This window comes from Peromyscus maniculatus, chromosome 4 (assembly GCF_049852395.1).
Source record: "Peromyscus maniculatus bairdii isolate BWxNUB_F1_BW_parent chromosome 4, HU_Pman_BW_mat_3.1, whole genome shotgun sequence".
Classification (NCBI taxonomy): Eukaryota; Metazoa; Chordata; class Mammalia; order Rodentia; family Cricetidae; genus Peromyscus; species Peromyscus maniculatus.
The window spans coordinates 4,365,491-4,392,429 of NC_134855.1; the positions used below are offsets into that span (position 1 = coordinate 4,365,491).

General features: G+C 53.6%; 1 protein-coding gene and 1 long non-coding RNA gene across 5 annotated transcripts in view; one reads left to right on the forward strand and one right to left on the reverse strand.

Annotated features, from left to right (window-relative positions):
* Dab2ip (DAB2 interacting protein) overlaps window positions 1–26,211 on the reverse strand; it is a 184,093-nt gene extending 157,882 nt beyond the window's left edge. For 2 of the 4 annotated variants that reach the window (XM_076568785.1, XM_015988748.3), the window contains exon 1: window positions 26,077–26,211. In XM_076568785.1, coding sequence (XP_076424900.1) covers window positions 26,077–26,116 — 40 coding nt within the window. In that variant the 5' untranslated portion in view covers window positions 26,117–26,211. Of the gene's footprint in view, window positions 1–231; window positions 452–1,263; window positions 1,409–26,076 lie in introns of those variants that run through there. The other 2 variants (XM_042274783.2, XM_015988752.3) reach the window with 2 other exon arrangements.
* On the forward strand, window positions 596–5,633 carry LOC107399758 (uncharacterized). Its single transcript, XR_001576485.3, has 2 exons — window positions 596–1,126; window positions 5,302–5,633. It is a non-coding gene; the product is annotated as an uncharacterized LOC107399758 (long non-coding RNA).
* Window positions 26,212–26,939: the final 728 nt, after the last annotated feature.

Consider the following 26,939-nt stretch of genomic DNA (forward strand, 5'->3'; position numbering starts at 1 on the left):
TGGTCAGGGATAGAGGCAGAAAACAGCAAAGTTTAAAGGGTCCAACAAGACTCAGAGGTCCCGCAGGAGAGCAGAAATGAGACGTAAATAAAGCGAAGCTGAGGCGCACTCCTCAGTCCTGTAGCCCTATAGAGGAATCAAGGGCCCAGGGTCCTCAAGGAGTCCCCGCTCGGATCCCTGCAGGTGTTACGGACCCCTCAACTTGACCCACGCTCTACAGCCTTTAATTACCTCTATGTGCTGGCCTGGCCGCTGGGCACTGCCATCCCAAGGGCAGCGGAGTCGGAGCAGCCCAGGGCCAGGGTCTCGTAGTCACCAAGACTCCGGGGCGCAGGGTTCTGGGCTGCCAGTTCGGCGGCCGGAAAGTTTCCGTGGGGCCGGCTGGGCCGAGCGGAGCGGGCCGGGCTGGAGCGAGGTCCGGCCGGCTCCGCGCCTCCCGCGGCGCCGCGGCTCTCTGCTCCCGGGCCACCCGGCCTGCCCTTCCCTGCCAATCGCAGGCCGGGCAGCCGCAGCTCCGCCCGCCCACGGGCCCCAGCGGGGGCGGACCGGGAGGGGCGGGGGCGCACCTGTTTGGTCAATCGACCCCACATCTCCACCACCCGCCGGGCCGGACTGGGCAGGGCCGCCGGCGCTCGCTCCCGCCCGGGCTTGGCCGGGGTCCAGGCTGGGCCACACGCCTCTCCTCCGGCCCTGCTCCCCGCGGTCCAGCTCACGCACGGCCTCAGCCCGCCCTTTTAGGTCCCTTCCCGCCTCCTTAGCTGTAGACCAGGGACAGAGAGATGACAAAGGTTCACTTTCCTTACTCCTCTGTCATCCTCTAACTACCTCCTCCTGCAAGCATCGTCCCCCGCGCGCTGACCCCCTAAACTTTCACATTCGTCCAGCACCAGTCTCCAACTTCGGGCTTGGAGTTCTCAGGTACCAGAACCCGAGAAAGGGACGGCGGTTATGTTATCTCTGGGAAGGCATTGCAGCACGCCCATCCACACGAAAACTCCGCAGCACCCCCAAAGCGGCGGGCTCCATGTCCCCGAACTTCCTTGGCCTACCATCGCCATCGCCCCATTTTCCGCGATAGAAACACTGAGACCAGAGGGGGCGAAACGCTTTTCCGATCTGATGACAGGTGAGTTGACAGAGTTTGCCTGGCTCCTGTCCCCGAAACCGGAGGACGCCTGGGTCCGCCCCGCCTGGCCCCGGGGGACCGCGAGTGGCCTGGAGGAGAGGAGGCGGAGGCCCGCGGTGGCGCGCGCCCGGCCTTACCTCGGCTGCAGAGCGTGTCCCCGCAGAGCGCGCCCGCGGGAGGCCCCAGCAGCGGCAGGGAGGCCCAGGCGAGCGCTCGGGAGGCCGAGCGCCCAGCGCCCATCCCGGCCGGACTCGGCCCTGCCACCCTCCGCGGCACCTGTGGCGCCAGCGCTGCGCACGCGGCCTGGGCCTCGGGGGGTCGAGCCCTGCCGGACCGGGGCTCCCCCGGGGCTCTTCGCGCCGTCCCGGCTCGGACTCCCACGGAGGTGGCGCGGACCCGGGCGGGAGCAGGCCGCCCTGGGCAGGGCTCTATTTTTAGCGGGAGCTGCTCTCCTAGTCGGACAGACAGAACCAGTTAATTCGGCCGTTGGGGAAGGGCCTGTCCGGGGAGCTCCCCGGAAAGGCAGCCGTGGCTCTGCTGAAAGCTGATCCTGCGCATTCCTGCCTCTCGAGGCGGGAGGGCGGGAGGACGCCTGTAATTCCAGGGGGAAGCCTGAGTCCTCTGAAGCTGTGCCTTGGGCCCAAGTGCACGCCCCGAGAGGGCTCTTGAAACTGACCTGGAACCTGGCCAGGCTCCTTTCATGCTCATATGCCTCAGATGATGGGGCATAGCATGTCTACCTTACTGAGAGTCCTCACTTCTTGTCGGGAAGATGTGGAGTCTGAGCCCCAACAAAGGACGCTGCCATCACTCTGAAGCTTCTTGGCCAATGTCAGGTACGGGGCAGTGATGTGCCCTGGATGGACTAGGCAGCTTTGAAAGCTGGAGGACACCTAAGCCTGACACTTTTCAATGGTGTGGCCTTGGCAAGCCATCTCACTTCTGGATCTATCTCTTCTTCTTGCAAAAGGGAGTTAGAGCCCCAAGACAATATTCGAGAAACCCCGTGTAAAAGCAAGACCACTACATACATGTTCTTCCAGGAAGATGCAAAGACTCAGACAGGGATTTGCGCTCAGGAAGCTCTGGGAGGAATCTAAAGAGGCACACGTGGTGTTAGCGTAAGGGTAAATAAATGGGCTGGATGATTAGAATAGAGGCTGTAAAAATAGACTCCCACATGTATGGAAACTTAATATTTGGCAGAAGTGGTGCTTAGGGGCGGTAGAGAGGGAGACCTCTATAAATGGTGCTGGAGCAATTGGATGTCCATACTAGAAAAAAATGGAGTTTCTCCCTCACACCATCCATAAGTTCAGGTGTACTAAAGAATTAATATAAAAATTAACTGGGCATGGTGGCTCACGTCTAAGCCCAGCACTTGGGAGGCTGAGGCAGGAGGACTGTAGTGAGTTTAAGGCCAGCCTGGGTTACACAGTTCCAGGCCATGAGCCTGAGCTAACAGTGAGACTCTGAGTCAAAACAAGCAGACAAACCTGTCAGAGGGCAGGATTTCTTGAAGGCCCACAGAACATCAAGGGAAAGGTGGATGCATTTAATTAAAATAAAATACCCGTGTTTATCAAAAGAAGATAAATGAAGTCAAATGCACATATACAGAGGCCTCCCACACACCAGTGTTCAGAAGAGCTGGTAGAGAGCTGGCCTGGCACTCAGGAAGCCTTGGTCTGATCCCCAGCACACATAAACCAGGCATGGTGGCAAAAACCTGTAATCCCAGCTAAATGGGACGTGGAGGCAGGAGGATCAGAAGTTCAAGGACATCCTTGATGGACTACAAAGAGAACTCAAAGCATGTATGACCAGACAATTGGCAGAAGAGAAGAACATGACCAATAAATAAATCCAAAGAGCGCCTTACTATAACCAGGGAAATACAAAATCAAGTCCCAGTAAAGTGTCACATTGCTCCTGTCAGGTTGGTCCCCAAAGTGGACAGAGGCATAGGGAGTGTGGAGAACACTCATGCCACTCTGGAAAACAGCTGGGAGGCACTGAAAAGCACCCAGCTATCCAGCCATCCTTTGGGGACACACCTAGTCAATGTCTTCTCTGCAGCAAGGCTGCCTATGGCCATATGGAGAAGAACATAGACGTACTGTGGCGTGATCTGAGAAATTCTCTACTGCAGGGAAGAGGACTAGCTAGAGGGAGTCTGCGAATCTCCCGGAAAGGGAGACAGCGAATTCAGAGGAACAAAGTGCATAATACCATTCATTTGGACTCTTTAAACACGAAAAACCAAATACCCATATATCTCACAGGTATGCACAGATGTAAAAGCAGAGAGCATGCAGTCTTGATAAATGCACCTTTCAGCCAAGTGTTTATCCCAGGGAGACAGAGGGTGATGCAGAAGCAGAGGGCATTAGGAAGAGGCTCCCCCATTTGGTAAGGTTTTATTTTTGACTGGAGTGGTGCATAAGTCTCTCTCTGTGTCTCTGTCTCTGCCTCTCTTGTGTGTGTGTGTGTGTGTGTGTGTGTGTGTGTGTGTGTGTGTGTGTGTGTGTGTATATGTGTGTGTGTGTGTGTGTGTGTGTGTGTGTGTGTGTGTGTGTGTGTGATGTTTTGGGGAATTGAACCCAGGGCCTTTCGAATGCTAGACAAGCACTGAGCTCTCCTCTAGCTCCCAAACTCTTTTTTTAAGACGCAAAGGAAGCCTGATGGGAATGCCTTTAAAAGCCAGTGTGCTCCAGAGGATGCCTTCCCCCTTTTATTTTTTATTTTATTTATTTTTTTTTGGTTTTTCGAGACAGGGTTTCTCTGTGTAGTTTTGCGCCTTTCCTGGAGCTCACTTGGTAGCCCAGGCTGGCCTTGAACTCACAGCGATTCGCCTGGCTCTGCCTCCCGAGTGCTGGGATTAAAGGCGTGCGCCACCACCGCCCGGCATCCTTCCCCCTTTTAATGACGTCATCATGTCTAGGTGCTGATGCAGGAACACTGCCTGACTTGTGGTGAAGCACTCAGAAAACCTAAAGAACACTAATAGCTTCCTAGTCCAACTCCCCTGCAGCCCAGCCTAGATGCAGCCTGCTGGACTCACCCACGTTGGCCCACCCTCAAGCTAGGCCTCCAGGCCCTCAGCTTCCCACTGCTTGTGTGCGTTTGCACAGGCAGTGTGTTCTCCTAGCACACTGCTCTGTCTCTGCTTCAGTGCTTGTATGCTACAATCCTGCCGTGGGAGACCCTGAGTGTGTGTGGGGAGGGTGCGGGTTCATATCTATTCTTGAGACATCTGTTCCTGTCCCTCACCGTCTGTATTATCACAAGATGGACAGTGACATATAGTTTGAGATTGTCTCCTGAAGCAGACTGGTTTTTTGTTTTGTTTTGTTTTTGACAAGATCTTGCTACTTGGGTCATTCTTATTTCAAAGTTGCAATCCTCCTGCCTCAGTCTCCTTAGTACAAAGATTATAGATGAATACCACCACACCTACTCACATCACCTTTCTGGGCCAACACTGCAGGCCCACTCTCTGCCCAGGGAATCAGTTAGAAAGATTTATGAATATAAGAGCTGAATGACTCCAAATACTCAGAAACCACGGGGAGCCATGCCAGACTCTCAGAAGGAAGACACCCCACCACCCGGTGGACTGCTTGGTCTTCAGGAATGTCCTGGAGAGTAGCATGAACTTTGAGGTCAGAGAGAGCTGCATTCACATCTAGGCTGAACCACTTACTAGCTGTGTGTTCTAAGGTACCATTTCACTCATCAGAGTCGCACTGTCAAGGTCTGCACAACCAGGGTGTGGCAAAGATCGTCACAGGGAGAGATCAGGATGAGTCTATGAGATCACAGGAGCCAAATGCGTGGCCCTGTTCTTAGGTCAAGCAATTATGTGAATATTGGCTAAGAGGAAGACGTTTGCAGAGGAGGGTGGAAGCAGAAGGCTGGGTAAGCAACAACAAGGGCGTGAACCAGTCCTGAACAGAAGGACCCGGAGGCGGGCTCGGGAGCCGAGTGTCAAGAGCATGCTCTAGCATCCTTGCTTCATTTCTCATGCCAGCATGCTCCTTCCCAGGTGCTGAGCTGCACAGCATGCCAACTCTGCAGACCCTCTTTATCTCCCCATGGCCACCCTGTTCTCCTCCAATCTGTTCTCACATGCATCCCAGGATCTCAATCTGGACCTGTCTTTTCCTTGCCAGCTTCCATCTGTAGGGGCGACAGAGCCTGCGGCACCTTCCCCGGGGGACATGTCTGAGATGATTTACCAGATGCATCATCTGCACTTGGATATGCAAAATCTACATATGTCCTCTTGTCAGCAGCTTCCGCCGAGGCAGCATGCAGGATTGGGACTTGCTTATGGTCCAGACTCTAGAAGATGAATCAGCCGGGTTACATGTTCTCCATGCAAACAAAAGCATAAAGTTGAGAGGGCTGGTTGGTTCCAGGAAAAGAACAGCCCTGTGCACTTCAAGCATTCTGATGAGAGATTTTCTAAACTAATAAACCAGTCTCTTTGATTTAAATCCCATCACCCAGGTGACATAAACATTAGTCACCGATGGTCCTTTGTCTCATGCAAATGGGCTGTGTGAGGTAGCAATCCCACCCAATTTATAGTCTGCCATCTTCTTTTTGGGGCAGGGTCTCGTGTAGCCCAGTCTAGCCTCAAACTTGCTGTACAACTAAGGATAACCCTGAGTTTATGATCCTCCTCCCTGCACCTCTTTCCGAGGCTGGGATTATAAGTGTGCACTGCCCTGCTTGCTTTTCTGTCTGTTTTGTGTGTGTGCGCGACATTGTGGGACATGCTGAGGATCAACCCAGGGCTTTGTGTATGTTACGCCAGCATTCTCCCAACAGAGCCACATCCCCAGCCCCTATCATCTTTCTTAATGGCGGTCTAGAAGACCATCCATGACCTCCCTTTTGGCAACACTGAAGGATGCTCCTGTGCCTTCATCTCCCCTAACCTCTGGCAGTATGTGGTTCTATGGACAATTCTGCTCCTTCTGTTTCACCACATTCTCCCAGTTTCTCTCCTAGTTTTTCTGGGTTGCTTCATCGCACTCCTGGGCCAGTTGGAAGATAAGACTCTCGGAATCTGATTGCCCTTAATGTTCTTCAAGTGTAGGAGCCCAGGGCTTTGCTTGCTGTCCTTCCTTACACCAGTGGCTCTCGTGTGCATCTCCAGCCCAGCAGGCACGGTGGTCCTTGGCCCAGGCTTCTCTGAGCATCAGGCTACTTCTCTGCCTCTGTGGCTTTCTCCCTGCGGATCCCACCCATTGGTACCTCTTGAAAGACTGGCAGATCACAGATCCAATCACATCCTTCCCACCTCTGCTGAAAAGCTTGCAGAGGCTTTGTGTCCTATTTGTGTGGCTGATAAAAACCTACCAGGGAGTTCACTGGTTCTGAGCAGAAGCACACACCTCGGGGCTAGCCAGGGAGCTGGAGGATCAAAGCCTCCGCCTGGTTCTGTGCCGCTGTCCTTGCCCTCTTCGCTGTCAGCCACTCCAGCTAATGCCAGCGTTCTCAAATACACAACACTCCTTCCTCAGACCCGGCCTCTTCTGTCCTTTCCCCTCCCAGGGGCCATTTAATGTCACTTCCCAAGAGCAGCCTCCCCTCGTGTTCACTAGACACTTGACCTCGGGGTTTTCCTTCACGGTGCTGATGGCAGTTGGTGACTGCACCTTCACTGTGTGGTCACCAGGTATTGGGGGTCCCTGAGTTCAGGGGCCACCCCTGGTGTTCATCATTGCATCACCTCTCCTCCTCAGCAAGGGCCCTAGCCAGTAGCATGTGCTCAGTAAATGTTTGCTGAAGGATGAATCCAGATCTGCTTGCATACCTCCACCGATAGGCTCTCATCATAGGACACTGTTAGTTACCAAACAGTTCTTCATTTCTCTCTATGGAGGCAGACAAACAAGCTTGAATCCCTTGACAGGTGATGTGTGTTCTCACATGTCATTCTCACAACTAGCTCTGAAGAAGTTCTAGATTGTACTCTATATTTCTTTTTGACACAGAAGGAAATGGAAGCTCAGAGAGTGTGTGCAAGTTGCACAAGATCACACAGCACAGAAATAGCTGAGCAATATTCAAAGCCATGCCTATGCTGTTCTAAATCTGAGTCTTTGTACCACTGTGCCACGTCGCCCTCTTTCTGCACACTGTGTTACAATATAAAATAACCAATAGCAGGCTCATCTGGAGGGAGCCAGACCCTTCCTTGATAGTGGAAATGAGATGCAAAAGCTGGGAGCTGTGGCTTGGCACCGACTGTTTGCCAAAGCACAAAGCCATGGGCTCCATGCCCAGCATCATATAAAGTGGGCATGGTAGTGCACACCTGTAATCCCAGCACTCGGGAGGTGGAGGCAGGAAAATCAGGAGATCACGGTCATCCTGAATCACAGGGAATGCCAGGAGAGCCTGGGATACATGAGCCTGTCTTGACAATAGACAACCACAAACCCAGGGACCGAAGCATCCTGGGATGCACACCCAGGCTCACAGGACTCCCAGAGCAAGAGCGACAGGCAGGATAGGAAGAGAAGCAGAGGGGAGGAGGGCCTTGAGAAATGCACACTGGTGTGAGCTGCTGGACACGGAGGAGGGATGGAGGCTGGGCCCGCTTGGAGAGCCGCAGCCTGTGGGACTGTAGCCAGGCTCCAGAGCTCTGGCTCTGCCTCTGCAGCTTCCCCCTGTTGTCTATGGACTCTGAGTTGATGGTATGGGACCCCTCTGGGCAGATTCTGAGCTGAGGCTTGGGGACAAAGGTGAACAGGCCAGTGAGCTGCTCCTAAGTGCTAGGGAAAGTAGCAGGCCATGGTGTCAGCAGAGCCCCTAGGGAACCTCCCCATGGCCCCTAAGTGAGTCCCTCCTGTTAGGTACTGAGCATAAGCTAGTGACTATCAAGACAGAGGAGGAGGCTGTGGGGCCTAGTGTTAGCCTGAGTAGGAGAATGGTGTCCAAGGAGGTGACCTCTTAAAGCAGGAAGAAGATACAACCAGGCAATGAAGAGACAGCTGTGCAAAGGCATGCTACAGCCTGGTGTTCTCAGGAACAACAGTTAGCACTGAGCAGGCAGCATGGGGGAGGCTGGCTTCCTAGGGCCCCGAAGGCCACACCCAGAAGCTTGGACTTTGAAGGGAGGGCATTGGTTGGGACGATCCTGGGCAAGGGACATGTGTAATCGGGAGGAGGAAGGCAGACTTAAAGAGAGAGACAAGAGACTATCCTGGGGATAGGCCAGGAAGGGAACAGGAAGTAAGGACAGACAGACAGCCCAGGAGGGTTCAGCCAGACATGAAATGTCTGATGCGGATGGCTACTGAAGGGAAAAGTTCATGGGAGGGTTTGTCCTAAGCCCTCTTCTGAGGCTGGGGAAATGGCCCGATGGTAAACTGCTTTGTGTGCAAGCTGAAGACTAAATTTGAGTCTGGACCCACAAAAAGGCCAAGTACAGCTAGTGCTGAAGCCCTGCTCCGAGGGGGTAGAGAGAAATGGATCCCTGGAACTCAACTCACTGGCCATTCAGTATTGCCAGTTGGTGAGTTTCAGGTTCAGTGATTGACCCTGCCTCAAGAAATACAGTGAGGCTGGAGAGATGGCTCGGTAGTTAAGAGCACTGACACTCTTCCAGAGGACCCGGGTTCAATCCCCAGCTCCCATACACATGGTGGCTCACAATGATCTGGAACTCCAGTCCCAGGGAATCTGACGCCCTCTTCTGGCCTCCTGGGATACTAGGCATGCACATGGTGCACAGACATACATGCAGACAAGACCCTCATACACATAAAGTAAACAGAAATTTAAGTAGAAATAAATAAAATAAAAAAGGAAGAAAAGATGATAGCAGAGGAGAGAGTGAGTTAACCTGAGACAGAAGCAGAAACTGGAGGCAATGTCAGAAAGAGATAGGCCGGGAATCAGAGGGGGCCATGGCCATGGCTTTTCTTCTACTCCAAGAAGAAAGTAGGGTTGGCTCCTTAGGAGAAGGGCAGGTAGTAAAACAACAACCTAAGAAAATAATTATTGCTGGGCAGTGTTGGTACTCACCATCAATCCCAGCACTTGGGAGGCAGAGGCAGGCAGACCTCTGTAAGTTCAAGGCCAGCATGTTCTACAGAGCTAGTTCCAGGACAGCCAAGGCTACACAATAAATAAGTAAACCAACTAATAAATAAATAATAACATAAAATGTGCATGGTACTTTCACTGGCCAGTTTTTATGTCAACTTACCACAAGCTGAAGTCATCTGAGAGGAGGGAACCTCAATTAAGAAAATACCTCTAGGGGCTGGAGAGATGGCTCAGCAGTTAAGAGCATTGGCTGTCCTTCCAGAGAATCTGGGTTCAATTCCCAGCACCTACTTGGCAGCTCACAACTGTCTGTAACTCCAGTTCCCTGGGATCTGACACTGTTATACCAATGCACATAAAATAAAGTTAAATGAATTATAAAAAAGAAAATGTCTCTATAAGATGGGCTGTAAGCAAGCCCGGAGCATTTCCCTAATTACTGGTTGATGGCGGAATGCTGCGGGCCATAGAAATATGAAGTAGGAATTCGGCTGACTATGGCAAAAGCTAATACCTGGAAGAAGCCAAGGGTCTTTCCAGAGGATAAAGCCAAGACTTAAGGAGTCTTGGTGATATTGGCTTTTGAATATGAGCCGCTTCCTGATGTGAATTTCTCGTGTGCTATTGTAGTTTTTCCATTCCTAGACCAGTGTGTTTGATCATTCATTGGGTTCTATTTCTCTATACTTTTGAGGTATTTGGATACTTCTCCCAACTGTGACACAGGCAAGACTTCCTTTTTCCAGGCTTTTGTTTCCTGTTGTTAGCATTAGACTCAGATATCTGCCTTCTGTAATTATCTCCATTAGCAAGTATCCAGGGCCAGGGCCTTCTCCAGACAAAAGCACTTTATCTGGGATACCTCTTAGCATCCAAGGACAAAATGCAGATAGACAAGCACTCCAGACAACCTGCTAGTCTCCCAAGTTAAGGTGAATATTCATACAGAGACAACAGGCAAGGCTAGGCAGATGTTAGGTACAAACCTTAGCTTCTTGAACAAATTAGACTTAAGCCTTTCTTCCATAGCCCAAGTGGTATCTCTAGGCTTTCCCTTTAACAATTAACTCAGAACAAAAGGGCTTACACATACCAGGTGCATCCAGCTATGACACAGGCTTCCCAGTTACCGAGAGACTTGCCCGGCCTGAGCAGAAAGTGGCGGAGCCAGAGAATTGCTGATTGTATGTGTATTTAAACTGGACAAGAGACAGAGACAGAGACAGAGAGGAGAGCAAAGATGGAAGGAACTTAGAACAGTGAGAGGACAGGGGAGGAGCTAAGGATGAGAACAGAATTAAAGCTCTGTAGAGAGATTTTGACTTAGAAGAATAAAGTGAATGGACTAAAGAGTTTCATATAGGTAATTAATCCACTGCTGGTAGTGTCTCTTCTGGAAGTCTAGGAGAAGACTATAGAAGAGCTAGACCCCAATAGTCTTCGTTAGGGGAGGGCCCAGTCCATGATGGGTGGGGCCCTCCCTGGGCTGGTGATCCTGGGTTCTATAAGAAAGCAAGCTGAGCAAGCCATGGGGAATAGGCCAGTAAGCAGCACCCCTCCATGGCCTCTGCATCAGCTCCTGCCTCCAGGATCCTGCCCTGTTTGAGTTCCCGTTCCAACTTCCTTCAGTGATGGACAGCGATGTGAAAGTGAGCCACATAAGCCCTTTCCTCTCTAGTTGCTTTGGCCACAGTGTTTTGTCACAGCAGTAGTAACCCTGACTAGGACAGTACTGCTTCCTCCTTGTAAGGTTCATCTAGAAAGCATGAGACTCACTCCTGAGTGTTGGTAGTCTCCCAGCCAGTGGCCAGAGCTCTGCCTAGAGCCTAGAGCACTACACCTGCATGCTTGAATTAGCTAAAAGGCCCTGAGCCTTTGCTGTGTGCTTGCTTCTCAGAGGGCCGAGACCCCACACTGTGTGCACGGATCTGAAGAGACGAGAATGCAGCCACTACTAGTCCAGCTGCTGTAACGGGGCTTCTCCCCCTCTTGACAAAGGGTCCCCTTGGAATCAGACATGGCAGCCAGCCTCTGCTGCTGGAAGTATCCACCGCTCACATTTCTGCTTCAAGCCCTCCCAATCCCAGACCAGAAAGGTGATTTTTTAAGACCCATTAGCATAATTGCCTGCCTGCAACGCTGTAGAGAAGCGATTAGATGAGCCTGCAAGTCTTGCAGTTTTGGGGAGTAAGTCACCTGAAGTTCAGCCGCCATCAGGATTCATGGCTGCCTTCTGTAATCGTGGGGAATTATGTGGTAATAGCAGAGGTACCGTGGTCTAATTTAGTTTTAATGCCAGGAGGTACCCTCCTAGAATCATCAGCTTCAGGGCAATTCTAACTTCCAGGTTGGTTACGCTTTCTGGAGAGAAGATTGGATTCAAGGAACCTAAATTCCCTCTTTATCACCCAGAGTCATCTAGGGGCAGAATGGATCCTACCTCCATGTGTTGAAAGAAAAATACTAAAAGCGGCAGGGCCACAGGAAGCCAGGGTGGACACTAAGTGGGAGCACTGCGTGGAGTTTGAGCCATCAGGTATTTTCTGGGAGAGTCCTGATCTCCCTCCCATTCATTTATTACCTTGTTTTCCAGCAGGCCCAGACGCTGCTGTTATTGGGGGAAAACTGATGATAAGCATGGATTTGAGCCAATCGTAGCTGTTTTAACACTTACTAACACGTTGCCTTCTGTGGAGGAGGCGCCTGCTGCCGCGGTACCTGGGTACAGATGGGGTCCCTGAGGCCAGGAGGATAAGGCATTTACTTCAGGTCACACACTGAGTAGGCTATTCAGCTGGGAGCAGAATAATAATCCTGAGGCAGGCATGGTGGCACAGGCAGAGGAAGACAGATCTCTGAGTTCAAGGCCAGCCTGCCTTGCATTGTGTTTCAGGCCAGTCAGGGCTTCAGAGAGAGACTCATCTCGTTAAAAAATAAAATAAAAGGCTCTTGAGGAAGCATTCAGTCCCTTTTTACAATTACTCAGAAGTGGGGTTACTACCTTTTGGGGGGAAGGAAGAAGATGTCTCAGAGGACGTGGATCTGGCCAAAGTGGATGTAGTGAGGAGATGGAAGAGTCAGGAATAGAACCAAGATTCTAACTCTAAACCCAGTGCAGCCTTGTCCACAGAAACTCGTCAAGCACGTGGATAGCTCGGGCCGAGGGTACATGGCGTTCAACGAGGCATGCCAAGCCACCCAGCTCTGTTCTTGGCTTCCAGCTTCTGAGCATGCCTGCTCCCCATCCCCCACTCCTCAGTCGGAAGCCAAGTGTCTCCTCTTGTCATCCCATGTTTGTTAGAGATGCTCACTTGTCCACGCCTGTGCTTCCGGCAGAGGGTGGCCTGGTTCCACAGGAAGGGTCACCATTCTCCCTGAGGACTGAGGCCACACCCAGGCCTCTCTAGGCTTTGCCTTCCCATCTCTACAAGAACAGAGGGGTAAGGCTCTTTTTATGGACTTCTGGCCTGGAACTCAACAGTCCTCTTGACCTTCCAGTACAGGGATTTCCATTTCCAGGTTTTAAAACCAGCTCTTTAAGCCAACAAGCTGCAGGACTCTTGTTTCACCTCATTTGTGGGGAGGAGGCGGAGGGAGGTTTGTTGTTGTGAGTTTGTCTCTTTCTGAGACAGTCTTTCTCAGTCATTGTTCTATTGCTGTAGAAAGACACCATGACCAAGGCGACGCTTATAAAGACAGCCTTTAGCTGGGGGCTTGCTTACAGTTTCAGAGGGTTAGTCCATGATCACCATGGTGCGGGCCAGGGCACTGGAGCAGGAGCTGAGAGCTACATCCTGATCTGCAGGCAGAGACAGAGGGGAGGCAGGAGCAGACAGACTGGGCCTGGTGTGGGCTTTTGAGACCCTCCCCCAAGGCCACACCTCCCCCAAGGCCACACCTCCACCAAGGCCACACCTTTTAATCCTTCTAATCCCTTCATACAGTTCCACTCCCTGGTGACTAAGCATTCAAATATATGAGCCTGTGGGGACCATGCTTATTCAAACCACCGCAGAGTATTATGCAACCCAAGCTGGCATCAGACTATGTAAACAAGGGAAACCTTGGACTCTTGGTCCTCCAGCCTCCACTTATCAAGTGCTGGGATTGTAGGCTCAAGCCACCATGCCCGGTTCAGAACTCCCATTTCAAATGAAAACAAAGAAACCAAAGGAAGGTGATCTGATGGAAGCTGGGTTAATGAAAGGGGCCACGCCAGCTCACAGCCCTGCGTGTCTCCTCAGACATGGAGTCTGTTGGGTCCTGGGGTTCCCCAAATCTAGGACCTGGGTCTAGTGAGGGCTGATGTTACATGCAGTCCTGTGTGGGCTGAGATGTGCCTACCTGGGTCCTACCCCATCTCTGAACACCTGTCTATCTATCCTTGTGGCCGCCTAAGGGTCAAATCCTAGAGGATCCTCAACAAAAGCAGCTGGACCCATGCTGCTGCCTCTGGGGTGTGAGCTGTCTGGCAATGTCTGTCCCCAAGCTTCAGGCTGAGGTGCAGTCTACCCTGAACACGCCCTGATGGCCAGAAGGAAAGACGGCTGTGCCCTGACTCTGGTGGCCCATTTTCTCTCTGTCATTTTAATCCTCCTTATCGTCTCTCGCCTTCCTCTAACCAGTGACCCTGGTTACCACTTTCTGTTGCAGGCCCAAGACTGCAGAAGAATGAAACAATCACCGCTTGCCTTCCAGCAGGCCTCCCCTCCTCCCAGACAGCTGCCTCCTGAAGTGACAGGCTCCATCCACACCCCTGCTACTGCCACGAGGCTGAAAGGGCTTCCTAGAGAATATGGGCACCAAAGGGACATGAGCACATGAGTAGGAGCTGGTGAGTTTGGGCAAGGCAGGTGAAGAGGCCCAGAACTGACAGCAGGGAATATGGAGGAGCTGTTTAAGGAGCTATCAGCCACTCAGTCTGGCCGAAGCCTGGCCTGGACCTGGTGACCCTTGCAGGTAGGGGAAGTTAGCTTCCCAGGGTTGTCAAGATCTAAAGATCAATCTTGAGGGCTATAGGGAGCCAATGAAGGTCTCAAGTCGGGAAGATGATGGACAAGACCTGGATTTGTACACGGGGGTGGGGGTGGGTGGGTGGGGTGAGCTTCCTAACCCCATCTATCCTTCCAGCCCCCCCCCCACACTCACAGACCAGACAGCATGTGCACATAGGGTTGGAGGTTTCATGCAGCCTCCTGTCCATCCCGCTCTACCTGGAATGTGCCCCCCCCCTGACCTCTCACCCCTCACCTTGGGGCAGGAGTTCAGCACCCTGCCTCCATTGGGTAGAGCTGTGGTTTGAGACTCAGGCTGTGAAGAGGACGGCTCCTACTGCCCTCTAGACCCTTATCTTGCTTCTGCTCCCCACAGCCTTTCCGTTCCTCAGCCCCACAGGCCCCTTGGCCCTGGCTAATGGTCCTTTCTCCAAATACAGGCTCTTTTGTTCACCAGGCAGCTAGCTTGGCCCTCAGCCCCAGCTTGATCTTAATGAGCCCAAGGTCAGCTGAAGGATGAGGCGGTCCCGTCAACAGGGAGAGGCTTAGACTGTTCCTGGCTACAGTGTGCTACCCCGTCCGTCCGTCCTTCCCTGCTCAACTGCCCTTCCGTAGCGCTTTCTGCTCCAGGACAGATGATGGTGCGCTAGCATGTGATTGCTCTCTCTCCTCTCTCTCCCCTTCTCCCTCCCTCTCCCTCTTCTTCTACCTGTCCTGTAATGCATGACCCTCTTTCTCTGCTCTGCAGCCTCCTGGGTGTTGGAAAACTGATTGGCACCATGATACCCAGTGACAGGGGTACTTAACTTGGCCATGTCTAGGGCCATCTTTGTCCCAGCTGAACTATACAAAGTAGAGTCTATAATCCACAGGACAGCACCACCCTACCCCAACAGTGACCATGAATAGCAGTTGAAGGCTGAAGTCTCCTGCTCCAGGCTGCAGGCCTTCCCCACCAGGGCCTCCTCCAGCCTCTTCCGCTGTTAGACTCAAGTTCCTTCCGGCCACCAAGGAGGGCCTCACTTCTGTCAGATGAGGCTAGGTCCTGTCTCTGGAGGCTCCAAATGCTGTTTAATATCTCTCCATGTGTTGGATTGTCAAAAGGGTCCGAATGGACCCTTTATAGTGCCAAGTACTTTTCACCAAGTCATCAGTCACTCATCTTTCACCCAACAAACACTCAAGGGGAAGCTTGAAAGTCAAGGCTCCAAGGTGTGTGCACAGCAGGACAAGACCATTGGTGTGACAGGACCGCCTTGGAACCCTGAGCAGACCGTGTGAGGGAGACAGGGCTGAGGAATGTGGGATCACAGTAGAAAGATCCTCTGTCTAGGGCAGGACCTGGGGCAGAAGGGGTCCCAGAGGAGGCTGCAGAAGCACAAGAAGGGGAGGCTGTAGGGAGGGAGGTGAGAAAGGGCTCAGGGAAGTCATCCTCCAAGTTGGGGACCAGGGTGCTTGGCTGAGGGAGGAGTCTGGAGAAAAGACAGGAGGTAGGGACATCGTGACGCCAACAACCACAGGTACCAACAGGGACTGCCCAGGTGGCCTGGGCTCCCTCCGGACTTCTCACCAGGGCCAGCACTTCCCTCTAGTCAACCACATGCCACCCTGGGGGTGACGGGGGCTGTCATCCCATCTCACAGGCAGCAAAGTCAGACTCAGGAAAGTCCCTCTACGTTCCCAGTGCCACCCACCTGAGAAGTGGCAGAGAGCTGGTGCAAGTTCCCTGAGACTACCGGGGCTTCCAGCCCAAGGGACCCAGAAGATGATGGGGACTCGGGAGCTACAGTCCAGGCTCAGGATTGGCATTAGTCAATGCCCTTTGAGGGACAGAGTGGTGTCAAGGACCCTGTGGGAAAGCAGAGACCAGAGCAGGGAGACTGAGGGGACTGGACAAGGGAGGCAGCTGGAAAGGATGGGGAGACTTCAGAGGGGAGACTGCCAGGGGGTCCCCAGGCAGAGGGTGCAAACCCATAAAGCAGGACTGGCCTCCACCAGGAATGGGCCTGGGAGCAGGAGTATGCCCCACTGTGCTACTGATGCTTCACATAGTAGGCCCTCAGCCAGGGGATGAGGCCTGTGTACTGCTGTGGGAGGTAGAGACAGACGAGAGACACAGAGAGGAAGAAAGAGATGCATATACCAAGGGACACAGAGATAGCAAGAGAGACAGAGACAGACCAAGAAGGCGCGCGTGCCTTCTGCAGCATCTGAAAGAAGAACCCACAAAGTCGACGGCTACCCACTGCCCTCCAGAGCTGGCAGAAGCAAGCCTTAGGATGGGTGGGATGGGTATCTCTCAGCAGGGCACATGCCAGTTCCTGCCATGGAGCTCACCCTGCCCCTCCCTCAAGGACAGGCCTCACTGGGAGGGAAAGAACCCTTCTGCCCCCTCCCCAGGTGCCAAAGCCCATAGAGCAGACTTAATGTGGCCCTGAGCCACCTGGGCTTCAGGGCCAGACCCAAAGCCTTCTCCCTCTGAAGACTGCCCCTCTCCCCTCTTCCCCTCTTCCCCTCTTCCCCTCTTCCCCTCTTCCCCTCTTCCCCTCTTCCCCTCTTCCCCTCTTCCCCTCTTCCCCTCTTCCCCTCCCTGCTCCCTGCCTCTCTCCCTTCTCTACTTCCTTCTGCCAGCACTAATGGGGTTAATGGAACCTTCCACTTCATATCCAGTATCCCGCCAATAGCGAAGGGCAACAAGAGACCCCCTCAGGGGGTGAGAACTGCACAGAACTGGGGTGCTCTGAAGACGCGCACCTCAGCCTTTCAGCAGCCACTGCACCTTGGGCTGGTCATTCTGGACACAGAATAAGCCAAAAGACCCTTCCACTCCTTCACAGGCTCACATAAGGGTTTCTGCAGCCACAGCGTCCCTTTGCTGGGACACCGTCCCTCTCCTACAGGCTCCCCACACACTCTCATCTGTCTGCACATGGAGGCGCTGGAGAAATGTAGGTCACTGGCAGGAAGTCTGGCTTGTGGTGATCCAGCCGGCCTGCACAGCCATCAGATTGGATGGGCATCTGCATCCCTCCGCTCCTGCCCTGCTCCCCTGGGTCAGTGCAACCCAGGCCACCCTGCTGCTCAAGGGAGGGCAAGGCAGGCCTCCTTGTCACTGGCCTCTTTTTGGTAAGATCTCCCTCGACTGGACAAGGTGGTATCTTCAAAAGATGAAGAGATATGCTATCTGCCTCGAAGCGTTTGCGGGCACAGCACATGGAATATCCCAGGATGAGAGAAAAGTCCTAACCATGGCTGGTCAGGCCGGCTTCCCAGGGGAAGGGTGTGAAACATGAGAACCCATCCCTCCATGCTGAAACTGGGGGCTTGTCTGGAAGAGTTATCAGATTGTTCCATAAAAAGCTACCACATGGCTCTGTGGACACAGACATCATCACCCCTTCCACTCAGAATCATCTGTGTCCCCCTTCTCAGTGTGAACCCCACGTCCCCTGCCAAGAGGTTGGGGCTCTTGCGCCTCTTTCTTACTCCACCCCCTCAGCCTTGAAGCTCTTAGTCTGGCTGGCCAGGCAGCTCACAGCCCAGATGTGGAACAAGGCAGAGTGGCAGGGGGCTCATCAGCATTAGGGGAGAGGCAGGAAGCCCAGGGCACCCAAACAGCATGGTCAGAAGCCTTCCTGGAGGAAGTGACCTGAGCGGTGCCCTTAGCATGGGTAGGACAGACCCGGGTCAAGGTGAGTGGGGAGAGCTGAGATACAAGACCACCCAGAACAAAGGCGAGCGGGACTCGTGCGGTTATTACGGTGGCAGTAGAGAGGAAGAATGTGGCACTGAGGCCAAGGCCAAGTGTCATCTAAGGGTCCACCTTGACATGGAGCCCAGTGACATGGAGGAGCCCAAAGAGGAGATGAGGTGTCCAAGGCTGAAGTGAGGTGGAGCTAAAGATGGCACAGGGCAGTGGTGGCGCACGTCTTTAATCCCAGCACACAGGAGGCAGAGGCAGGCGGATCTCTGTGTTTAAAGCCAGCCTGGTGTACAGAGTGAGTTCCAGGACAGCCAGGGCTACGCAGAGAAACCCTGTCTTGAAAACAACAACAAAGATGGAGAGGCAGGGTCTCCAGACCTTTATGAGGCAGGCTTCAGTGGACCTGTTTCTTCCTTCCCTGGCTTCTGTCTTCCCATCATGCAAAGGGTACCAGACAAGAAGATCATAGTTGATCTTTCTGTGGGTTTCTACATGCCTTGGACCATTTACTGCTTGCTTTAGACTCACAGGGCTTGCAAAGGTGACTTCTTGAGAGCCATCTCAAAGATCAGGGCACAGCTGTGGCCTCAGAAGGTCTAGGGTAAGCTGACCCACAGTTTATCCAGGACGCAGAAGCAACGGGGCTGGACAGTGGAAAAAGCCTGGGCACAGAGCCTAGGGAGGCCTGTTAAAGGAGGCTTGGTGGGAAGGACCTGCTCACCTCAGAACATCCAGGTCTGAAGCAGTGGTCATGCAACCTGGGTGGGAATCAGGACCTGTCTTTTGCAGGGCAGGGCTAAATGTGGGCAAGTGCTTCTGTTTTGTCCCCTGCAAAATGGGAATGGGGCCTGTGCCAGGAAGAGCGTCAGGGACAGGAGGGCTTAGGAGAACTGAGTCAGGCTCCAGACTAGTTAACAAGATCTGTCGTTCTGTACAAGCCTGGTGAGGCAGCCATTGGGAATGGACGAAGAGAAGAAACAAGTTCTCCTGCTCAGTATTCACAAGGGGAGGAGCCTGCCAGTCCCCGCCTCCCCCACGCCCCACCCACCCCGCCCTCACCTACCCTGCCCACCCTTGAGGAGCTCACCGACAGTAACAGCAGAGGGAGAGGTGGGAGGGGAAGAGGGGACTTCCAGAAGCCATGCGTTCCATGGATGTGACATGTCTCGGCCCTAAGACAGTGGTGCTCCACCCGAGGGTCGCGACCCCCTGGGGTTTGATAGACCCTTTCACAGAGGTCACCTAAGACCATCGGAAAACACAAGTATTTTCGTTACGATTCCTAATAGTGGCAAAATTAGTTATGAAGTAGCAACGAAAATAATTTTATGGTTGGGGTCACCACAACATGAGGAACTGTATCAAAGGGTCGCAGCACTGGGAAGGATGAGAACCACGGCTCTAAGCACACGTGAGTGGGAATACTCCCTCCCTCCTTGATCTCCCTCCCAGAGTGCCTTTCTCCAGGGGACACCAGCTGCTGCCCTCTGCAAGGGCTTTGTCCTGGCCCTGCCCTGGCCAGCTCAGCACAGCCCCCTCCTTCCCCGAGTCCTCAGCCTTCCTGCTCAGCTGACTGCATATGCCTGGGTGTATCAGCATCATACGCCTGGGTGTATCAGCATCATACGCCTGGGTGGGTGTATCAGCAACGCAAGGCCGTCTCTCTGCTGCTTTCTTCCTTATTGCTCTTTCTTCCTGATGGCACCTCAGTGGATAACAAGTGTAGGAGTAACAGAGGTGGCATCACTGTCTCCTGCCTTGCTGGAAGGCCAGAGCAAGGCTGGCCCAAGGCTTCCCGGGCAAGGGAGAGGATAAAGTGGACCAGAGCCTGGGAGATCCAGGGATGATGGGCACCTGAGGGCAGGCATCTGTATCAGCTTCCCTTCTGCTGCTGCGATGGAGTGCCTGGCAAAAGCAACCAGGGGCTTGTTTTAGCTGGCAATCCCCGTTACAGCCTATGGTTCTGGAGAGGTCTAGCAGGCTCACAATACTGGGTTACAGTCTATGTATGGTTCTGGAGAGGTCCAGCAGGCTCACAATACTGGGTTACAGTCTGTGGTTCTGGAGAGGTCCAGCAGGCTCACAATCCCTGTTATAGTCTATGGTTCTGGAGAGGTCAACTATCAGGAACTGGTTGTAGTTAGTCCCAGCTACCATCAAGAGCAAGATGTACGCATACTCATGTTTAATTTGCTTTCCCCCTTTTGAAGCCCAGGGAATGGTGCCACCCACTTTGAGGCTGGTTATGCCCTCATCAATTACATAATCAAGACAGTCTCCCCACAGACCAACTTGTCTAGACAATCCCTCCTTGAGACTCTCTTCCCCAGAAATTCTACAGGTTGACAAAACCAGCTCTCACAGTGTCTAGGAGTCCTGGGTTTGAGTTACAAGCACAGTCTGTAGCTGTGTATCTGGGGCCCTCAGAGCCTGATGATTTCCCTGAGTGCAGGCAGGGGTTCCACATTGCTCGATGCGAAGTCTAGGGCTCCGTCCATGAGTGTTCAGCACATAGCCTGGTGCTTAGGAGGTGCTAGGGAAGGGACCAGCTCTGCCTACCGTACCTCACTAGTAAAGAGCAGCCAGAGTGATAACGATAGGGCCGCCCCACACCCCCACACCCCTGCCCCCAAGCCTGCTTAGGGACAGAGCCTAGACATGGAAGAAGCTGGGGCCAGCCTGGTGGCTCAGGGGATAAAGGCACTTGCAGTTTAATCCTGACAACCTGAGTTTGATTTCTGGAACCCACATAAGGATAGAAGGAGAAAACTGATTTCACAGAAGTCGTCCTGTGTGCACCGTGGCGCGCGCGCGCACACACACACACACACACTGGAAGGAGCCCATTGTGCATTCCCTTCCCTGTTTCTGGTAGACCAGGCTGGTTGTTGCTTCACCACAGAGAGGAAACTGAGGAACTGAGGATTGAGGATTCCCAGGTCTTGGCCCAGGGCCTGCTGAGTTTCAGAATTGGGAGGAGGCCTTCGAGGCAGGGCAGGCTGGCTTACAGCCTCCTAGGCCTGAGCTCACAGATGCAGCCCCAGAGAAGGGCCTTATAGGCTCAGTTTCAGTTACCATCACTAGCTTTGTGTCTTTGGGCAAGTTGCTCAGCCTCTCTGAGCTGCAGTCTTTCAGTCTCTAGCATGAGGGTTGGTAGAAGGAGAAAAGAGGTGATGAATGGGAGGTGGGTTGCCCGGGCACATCCGTGATCATTACCATTAGCCTCACTTCTGGATAGCTGAGGCAAAGTCCTGGACGACATCTGTGGCCTCCCCAGCTCGGGGGAAGGGCCAGGGCATTATGACATCAGGCTTGTGACAGCTTTGAGCCCAAAATAGCTCTCTCTCTGGACTAGCCTCATCCTGTCACAGCTGCGCAGCCTTTTGCTGTCCCCCGTTGAGCTGACACCGGTTCTTGCCATGTCACATAGTCACGCTCAGTCCTGAGCTGGCTCAGCAAACAGTCCTCCGAAGGGGAGCTTTTCCACAGCAAATGGAAAAGCTCACGGGTGGCAGCTTGGGCCCAGGGACCGCTCTCAGAGAGTACTGCAAGAGAAAGGTCCCAGACTCCACACCCCAGCAGCCTGGGCTTGGCCGCCACTCTTACCATGCACTCTCAATCCCCTCAGTTCCCTCTTCTAGAAAACAGGCTAGCAGCATCTGCAGGCCGGTTATGAGGATTTAAGTGGACCATGTAGAGCAGAAACACTTCCTGGCGCCTGACCCAGAGCAAATACTCCAAAAATAGTGCCATTAGCTGATGCTGGTGGCGCAGGTCTGCAGGTCCAGTTGCCCAGGAAGCAGAGGCAGGAGGATTGCAAGTTTGAGTCCTGCCTGAGCTACTGAATGAGTTTAATGCTAGCCTAGATAACTAAATTATGGAGACACTGTTTCAAAATGAAAAACAAAAAGAAGTTGTGGCATGGTGGTGGTGGCGCCTTTAATCCCAGCACTAGGGAGGCAGAGGCAGGTGGATCTCTGCGAGTTCAAGGTTGGCCTGGTCTATAAAGCTTAGTTCCAAGATTATGTAGTAAGACCCTTTCTCAAAATAAAAAACGGGCGTGGCTATGGCTGTAGGTCAGTGGTAGATCCCTTGTCCGGCACGATTGAGGTCCTGGGCTCAATCTCCAGTACTGGGGGGAATATGTTGTGGTTGCTTCACTTGTAATGCTCAGAATACAGCAGAAGCATGGCTGCCTCCTTGCCACAGAGTCCCAATGCCCTGGGTGAATGCAATTGCTGATACTCAGGGGAAAAGGGTTCTAAGCCTCTGTCCCACCCCAAGGAGTCACAGAGCAGTCAGTGCCTCCCCGGATTCAGCCCAGTAAGCACTCACCTCCAGAAGTCATAGACACGCCCCACCCCCAGGGACCCTTTGCAACAGCTTTCATACTGTAGGCAAGCTGGCAGCAACAGACGGGGTAGGGCTGGCTTTGCCCATGTGTCTGCAGAGGAAACCGAGGCTGAGCCAGCAGCAGGGATGGCTCCAGGCCACCCAGCCACCCAGAGTGCTTAGGGCTGATTTGGGTCTGGAATCTTAGATGGTTAGAACTGGAATGTTCTACCATGGAGACCAACATCACAAGATCCACAAGTGACAGTTACCCACACAGCAGGCCAGAGAAGGAGGTCTGCGGACAGCAGAGCTAATTATCAAGGGGTCCAGCTGCTACTATTCATTCATTCGTCTATCCAATGACATGCAGATGCATCCTCGGGCCAGGTGCTGCCAATGAGGTTACAACACAATGCAAGCAAGACAGGCCCTGCCCTCCATGTCTTATGGTCTTCGATAGGAATAGTGACCAGAGCCCTGAAGGGACACTGAGAGCCAAGAGCTCCCTGCCTCTGATTAGCTGTAAGACCCTGCCCTTCAGTCTGCCCCTACTCCTTATTAATTCATATGGTATTACATACATACACTCGCTCTGTAGACCAGGCTGGCCTCGAACTCATGGAGATCCACCTGCCTCTGTCTCTGCCTCCTGAGTGCTGGGACTGAAGGTGTGCACCACCACCGCCTTTCCGAGCCTCTGTGGCTACCTTTTGCACATAAGTGCAACAGCTATGGCACTACCCAGTGGCCAAGTCCCTGAGCACCTGTGAATGGAAGCCAAGCTCAGTATGTCCACCGCTGGGGGCAGGGTGTCTTGCACAGCTTGAAGAAGGAGGAATGCCCAGAATTCCACCCAGCTTGGAGCCATCCAGCTTTGTTCCCATCAGGTTCCCAGGACCCTTCAAGGAGTACAGGTTGCAAGTAGAGAAACTTCCAGAGCGTCTCTGGGCCCCAGGCCTCTCCACTCCTGTTCTGTCTGCCCGGAATGCCTTTCTTGGCCTCTTTGCCTGGATGAACTGCATTCATTCAGCAACTTGCTCACTCAACAGTATATTTGGGTACGCCCTAATGCCAAGCGGAGAGATGTGCTTGGGGATTCGGAGAGCTTAGAGATTAAAGGGAGCTGTGCCGTTAATCCCATAGAGTGAAATCCACAGACCAGAACAGACTGGACGAAAGACACTAAGACAGTGAGGTCCAATTCACTGGACTCAGGGAACATGTTCTAGAGAAAGAAGACTTCTCAGAAAAGATAACTTTTCAGCAACCAGGACAAGAAACAGGAGTTAGATCGGTGAAGAAAAAGGGGAAGAATGTCCCCAGACAGGAAACTGCAGGTGCAAAGGCCCTGGGGTGGGTCAGGACGGCGTGGCTGGTGCAGAGAGAAAGGAGTGTGGTCAGGTGGTTCAGACCTGGAAGGAAGCCATGTGGACAATAGGGAGAGAAGGGCCAAGGAATGGGAGGAAGCCACACATGTGGCCGCCCCAGAAGCCAGGAGGGAATGTTTCAAGAAGGGAGTCATGGAGGGTCTGAGTGACCTGCCCACTCTTCCATGGCAAAGTCTTCATCTCCAGTGTGGCTGTACATGGTGATGGGGCCTCACAGGAAGAAACCAAGGCTAGACGAGGTGGCTCCCTAATCCAGCAAAGCCAAAGCACTTGTCTTTTCTCTCCACGTGCACAGACTGAGGCAAGACCACATGAAGACTCCACAGAAGGGACCCAGCCACAAGCCGGGAGCAGAGACCTCAGCAGAAACCAGGTCACCCGGAAATGGGCTTACCCTGACAGAAGCTAGCAATGTTGTGAAGTCACCTCTTCCGGAAAGCCCTCCTAGACACAATCTCTGGGCTCCTTCCTCACTCACTTCCTCACTAACCTGGGAACTTCATACAGGCAGAGACAAAATTTGGCTTCTTGGCCCCAAGAGCCCCAAGAGTAGTGGTTGAGCAAACAAATGGGCGACTGCAGAGCGAGGGCTGGAGAGGAGGCTTTGTTTCTTGCCCTGGCCCAGGATGGGTCTCAGCTGTAGACCTCTGAGGCTGGCTTGGTGGGAGGCCAGACCCTGCTTAGCTCTCCTGGGACCATCCCAGACAGAGTGCATGTCCAAGGGTTTCTCCTCTGCCCTTCTGGCCTTCCTGGAGCCTCCTCTGTCCCTGTGTCTCGTTCCCAGATCCCAGACACATGCACCCTGCCCTAGCAGAATCCAGAAGATCAACAGGCTAAAACAAGGGACAGGTTGCACAACATGGAAGCTGCCTCAGTTTCCAGCCTCATCCTGCCCAGAGGCTGCTGTTGGCAAACCCAGGGGACTGAGAGGGAAGTTGTGGGTTCCTGAGATGTCCCTGGATGGAGAGGAGCTCCCAAGCCACCAGAGCTTTGCTTGGCCACATTGGTTCCAGCCACCACTCCCCATCCCATAATTCCCCAGGTTGGGCTGGGTTTGTGCCTCCCTTGGGCAATGCGAAGGAGTCTTTATAACTCATGCCCCATTTGAGACAGACAGTTCTGGAAGCAGCAAGACTATCTCACAGCCCAGACTGTGTCCCCAGGCTCCCCATCAGGAATACATCCCCCTAAAGCAGGTCTTGGGATCATGGACGGCTTCCCATTCCAGACGAAAACCTCTTCCAAAACAGAAGCTGTGTTCCCCTTCCCTCCCCCACTCTGGGAACTGATTGTTACTTGAAGTGACCCACAGGTCACTCAGGATGCAGTGTTCTGCCGCCTGACTGTCTAAAGATGCCAGGTCTGTGTAGGGCCTGGCCCAGCTCCCCTGAGGGCTGCAGCGTGAAGCATGGCAAAATCCTTCCTTCCCTGGACAGAGCTGGCCTGCTGCAGGAGGAAGGGAATTTGGCCTTGACTCTGGGCCAGGCAGCCAGGCCTGGCTGGAGCAAGGGAGTCTGGAGGGAGAAGAGCTGTCTTTCTTTAGTGGAGTGTGTGATCCCCAAAGGACCACAGCCCCCAAAAAGATCCACATAAGCAATTAGCCATAGAAGGCCTCCCCATCTGAGGCTAACGGCTGTCCCCCCAGCAAACCCCCCAACCTGCCCCCCAGCCCCTTTCCCTCAGTACACTCCTGCCCTCCTGCTTCCCGCTGTTGCTGGGAGACTGCCACTGTGTGCCAGCATCCGGGCCAAATGAGCAGCAGCCTGGACCACCAGCCAGGTAGTAAGCTTGGCTACCTGAGTCCCGGGGGTCCCGAGCCTGCTGAAACCTCCCTGGAGGTTCGTTCTTGGTTGCCTGATCCCAGCCCAGCTCTGCCTGGGCTGTGACCCGAGCAACTTTTCTTCAGCTCTGCTCAGGGCTCCCAGGGGCCCTGGGGAGCGGAGCAAGGCAGCTCCCTTGCCAGAGCAGCCTGGGGCCTTATGTACCAGGGAGCAGAGCTGGGAGTTTTCAGCTCAGCCCCGGCCTTTAATTACAAGGTACATTCAGTTGCCTGCTCATTTCTGTTTCTCTACAGACCTCACTAATTGAATCTGCCACAGCAGCAGGCAGACCTGGGGGACCACGAGTGAGACCGAGGAGCAGGGGCTGTAAACTTACTTTCCTTCTTGGCCAAGAGCAAAGTTCAAGCAGTCAAGAAACTCTATCCTGTTACCGGACCACGCCAATGCCTCCTCTAAGGGGACCCTTCACCCCCGTGACCCATGACCCAGGGCACCCGTGCCTGCCCCGATTCCAGAGGCCAGACGGCACCCAGACGCCTGCCTCCCCCCCCCCGACACCCCGACACCCCCCCACCCCTTCAACTCTAATTCTCAAAGCGAAGCGAAGTCTGCTGCAGCAGTGGACTAAAATCCCAAACTCTGCCACTTAGCTGCTTAGCTGGCTCGGCTCACCTACCGTAGGAGTCGCCTGGGTCCAGGAGGGAGTCGGGCTCCATGGTGTGTGGGCCCCTGGGCCGCGGCCCCACCTGATTTATGAACCGAGGCCGTCTCCATGAGCGTCTGAGCTTCTCCTTTTGTATTCCATCTGGCGGCTTCTCCAACTAGATGACTGGGTATCCCTGCAAGCAGGCCCCTTTCCAGCCCTCGCCTTCATACAGCACATTTAAAGTAGCAGTAACCTCTTTTCCCTCCCCCCGCAGCCTGCCTGGAAACATTAGAAGGGACCGAGGCGGCGAGATGTCTAAAATAGGAAGACGCTGGGGACGGCTGGCCTGGCTGCCCGCGATGCTGGCTGCGGGGATCTGGTCCGGCCGTGCAGATGGAAAAGCCAGGAGGTAAGGCAGACACAGGACTTAACATCTGGAAGCCGGCTCTGGGGCCCCGGGGGCCTGTGCCGATGGGTGGGGAGGCTGGCCTACTCGTGGGAGGGGATAGGGGTGTCTGCTGTTCACCACCTAGCGCCCCAAAGCCCAGGGGCTTCTCCCAGGCCTTGCAGGAACCTCCCACTCAAATCTGTTCTCAGACATTTCCTGCAGTGTGGGATGCAGAAATTGACTCATCCATCCATTCAGTCACTAAATATTTTTTGAAAATCCAGTCCTTGCCAGACACTGTACTGTGCTGGGTCTGCAGCAGAGAGCAGGATGCAGTGTCCGGCCCACTGCAGGGGCACCAGCTACTGCAATGGAGTGTGCAGGACAGGAGCTCCTCGGGAGCACAGAGAATGGTCTCGGGCTCCCTGAAGAAAAAGGCACCTCGGCCAGGGCCTAAAGGCTGCATAGGAGTTAGTCAGGTAAAGAAGGATCAAAGGCCTGCTCA